The 2,967-nt window shown below is 38.9% G+C and overlaps 2 protein-coding genes across 2 annotated transcripts; both read left to right on the top strand.

Annotated features, from left to right (window-relative positions):
* The first annotated feature begins 333 nt into the window (after positions 1-333).
* On the top strand, positions 334-870 carry LOC139898562 (uncharacterized). Its single transcript, XM_071881318.1, has one exon. The coding sequence runs from the start codon at positions 334-336 to the stop codon at positions 868-870; it is 537 nt and encodes a 178-aa protein (XP_071737419.1).
* Positions 871-1,016: 146 nt separating this feature from the next.
* On the top strand, positions 1,017-2,108 carry LOC139898552 (uncharacterized). The gene is made up of 4 exons (XM_071881308.1): positions 1,017-1,179; positions 1,285-1,315; positions 1,427-1,583; positions 1,677-2,108. The coding sequence occupies exons 1-4, from the start codon at positions 1,017-1,019 to the stop codon at positions 2,106-2,108; spliced, it is 783 nt and encodes a 260-aa protein (XP_071737409.1).
* Positions 2,109-2,967: the final 859 nt, after the last annotated feature.

Below are 2,967 nucleotides of genomic sequence, written 5' to 3'. Positions count from 1 at the left end.
GTAAACCATTATGTAATGGTCGTGTGTAAACAGGATATTTTAGATTATCATTATTTGATAATCTACGTAAAGCTTTTTAAACCTTTATTGATGAAATAAAGGTTATGGTTTGTTTAAAAATGAATGCAGTCTTTGAAAACGTCTCATATAGAGGTCAAAACCTCGCAACGAAATCAATTAATATGGAACGTTTTTAATCAATAAGAACGGGACATTTCACCAGAGATATCTGGTAGACTCGCGTTGTGGGCAGTAGAGTTAGGTGGTTATCAAATTTCTTACCTTCCGCCCAGCGCTGTAAAGGGTCAGGTTTTGGCGGATTATCTCGCTGAAATGACTGGGGAGTTGGAGGTGATTAATGAGCGAACAACGTTAAAACCGATAGTCGGCGAAAATTGGGATTTGTTTACTGACGGAGCTTCATGTGCAGAGGGCGCATGTGCGGGTTTGGTATTGGCAAGCCCAGGTAGTGAAGAGCATACGTACACGTTGCGTTTTAATTTTGATGTGACAAATAATGAAGCGGAATATGAAGCGTTACTTGCTGGTTTAAATATTGCGCGAAAAATGAATATTACTAAGTTGCGGGCATTTACAGACTCGCAATTAGTAGCTAATCAGTTTAATGGCTCTTTCGACGCACATGATTCTTCAATGCAGAAATATTTGCAGTTATTGAAAGAATTGGCAGAGCGGTTTGAGCATTTTGAACTCGCGCAAGTGCCAATAAGTCAAAATAAGAAGGCGGATGCTTTGAGTAAGTTGGCCGCTCTAACGTTTTCGCACTTTCAAAAACAAGTTTGGGTTGAGGAGTTGCTAAGCAAGTCAATAGATACCGACTTAATGGTTGCGTCTGTTGAAGAAGCATAGCCAAATTGGATAGAGCAATCCTGCAATACATTCGTAGTGATATTTTTCCAAGTGATAAGCGCGAAGCTCGCTTAGTAAGAGAGCGAGCACCAATGTATATCATTCAAAATGATATTTTGTATCGCAAATCATATCGCGGTCCAATGATGCGATGTGTGGGCCCAATTGAAGCTGAAATGATAGTTGATGAAGTGCATAATGGTTCTTGTGCACTACATTCAGGTTATAAAACTATTGCGGCAAAAATTATGCGGATGGGTTACTTTTGGCCATCGCTATATCGCGATGTTGCAAAGATTGTTAAGCGTTGTAAAAGCTGTCAAAGACATGCTCCGTAGAATCGTATGCCAAGGCATGATATGATTCTTGTTAAATCGCCATGCCCATTTCATAAGTAGGCTATTGACATTGTAGGTCCATTTCCCGCAGGACCTGGCAATGTCAAGTTTCTGATCGTGGCAATTGACTATTTTACAAAATGGGTTGAAGCTAAGGCGGTTCGCACTATCACTGGTGTGCAAGTGCGAAATTTTGTATGGGAATACATTGTTTGCAGATTTGGTATTCCGCTTGAGTTGGTTAGTGATAATGGTGCAGAAATAGCGAAAGATCCTTTTAAGACATGGTGCACTGATTTAAATATAATACAAAAGTTTACAACAGTGGCACATCTACAGGCTAATGGCTTATGCGAAGTAATCAACCGTGATAATGTAAGCGGTATTAAAAAGAGGTTATGCGAAAAGCGAACTGGTTGGGTAGATGAATTACCCAATGTGTTGTAAGCACATCACACTACTTTCAAGAAAAGCACAGGGGAAACACCTTTTAGTTTGGTATATGGCTCTGAGGCAGTAATACCCGCAGAAATTCTTGTGCCAACGCATAGGGTTGCTAGCTTCGAGGAAGAAGTAAACGATGATGCACTGGGCGAAAATCTGAATTTCATTGAAGAGCGAAGGTTAATGGCTGCTATCAGAGAGGCAAATAATAAACAACAAATAGCCAAGTACTACAACAAAAGAGTGCGTGCTTTATCTTTTGATGTAGGCGAATGGGTACTGCGAAATAACGATGCAAGTAGAGCAGAAAAGCTTAGCAAATTAGGACCAAATTGGGAGGGTCCTTATCAAGTTGTGGCAATTAATGCAGCAGGTTCATATAAGCTCGCAGATGTGGAAGGGGGAACTTTATCTAATGCGTGGCATGCTGCTTTGTTAAAGCGATATTATGCGTAATTCTGTGAAAATAATATGAAGGCCATAATGCATAAGCATAAAGTATGAAATTCATTGCAAGGCCTATACTTGATATTCTTTATATGTGTTTTTATTTTTGCAAGTCTTGATCACACTTGTAAGAATATGCAAAGCGTTTATTTGTGAAATGCCAGTTTATGAAATGTTTTGTATTTTGTTTCATAATGATGAGGTGTTTCATAATGTTTCAATAGCAAAGTGATGAAATTGCCCACTTTTGCAGAAAATAACTATTGCGAAAGGAACTTAAAATCCTAAGTATTAGATTTTGCCAATACTTAGATGCTTCGCAATGCTAATTGATTGCCTAAGGATCGCTTTGGCGGACTTAGAAGATTCATAACGTATAAATATACACGCATACAGATTGTTTCTCAAAAGTACATACTTATTATGTGCACAATAATAAAAGTTGGAAATTCCAAAGGACAAGTCCGTGTTATGAATATTATTAATGGAAGCGCTATATAAATAAAAGTACTTGCGAATATATATGGAAATGCTAAAATTTTATTAATAAAGACGCAGAGATAGCTGCGTGCTAAATACTACAATATAATCATGGCTTAGACAAATCGAGCTCGATGATATCATTTGCAGTTGCATCATCCTGCTCGCTTATTGTTGTAATTTTTGGGATTGGAATGTCCGCTATGTTTTCTTTCGCGGTAGCAAATGCATCCCGAGCATCTGCGAGCGAACATACGCGGTCTTTAATCGCCGACGATAGTGGATCTGGTATTGTGTAGTGGGGAGCAATTTCATCCAAAAATTCCACTCTTTCGCGCAATCGAAGCGCGGCGGCATATGTCGAAAACTGAGCAGAAACAGCATGAGA

The sequence above is a fragment of the Rutidosis leptorrhynchoides genome, chromosome 1 (assembly GCF_046630445.1).
Source record: "Rutidosis leptorrhynchoides isolate AG116_Rl617_1_P2 chromosome 1, CSIRO_AGI_Rlap_v1, whole genome shotgun sequence".
Lineage (NCBI taxonomy): Eukaryota > Viridiplantae > Streptophyta > Magnoliopsida > Asterales > Asteraceae > Rutidosis > Rutidosis leptorrhynchoides.
Note: the sequence above shows the minus strand (reverse complement) of the source record. Positions and strands in the feature narration are given on the sequence as shown.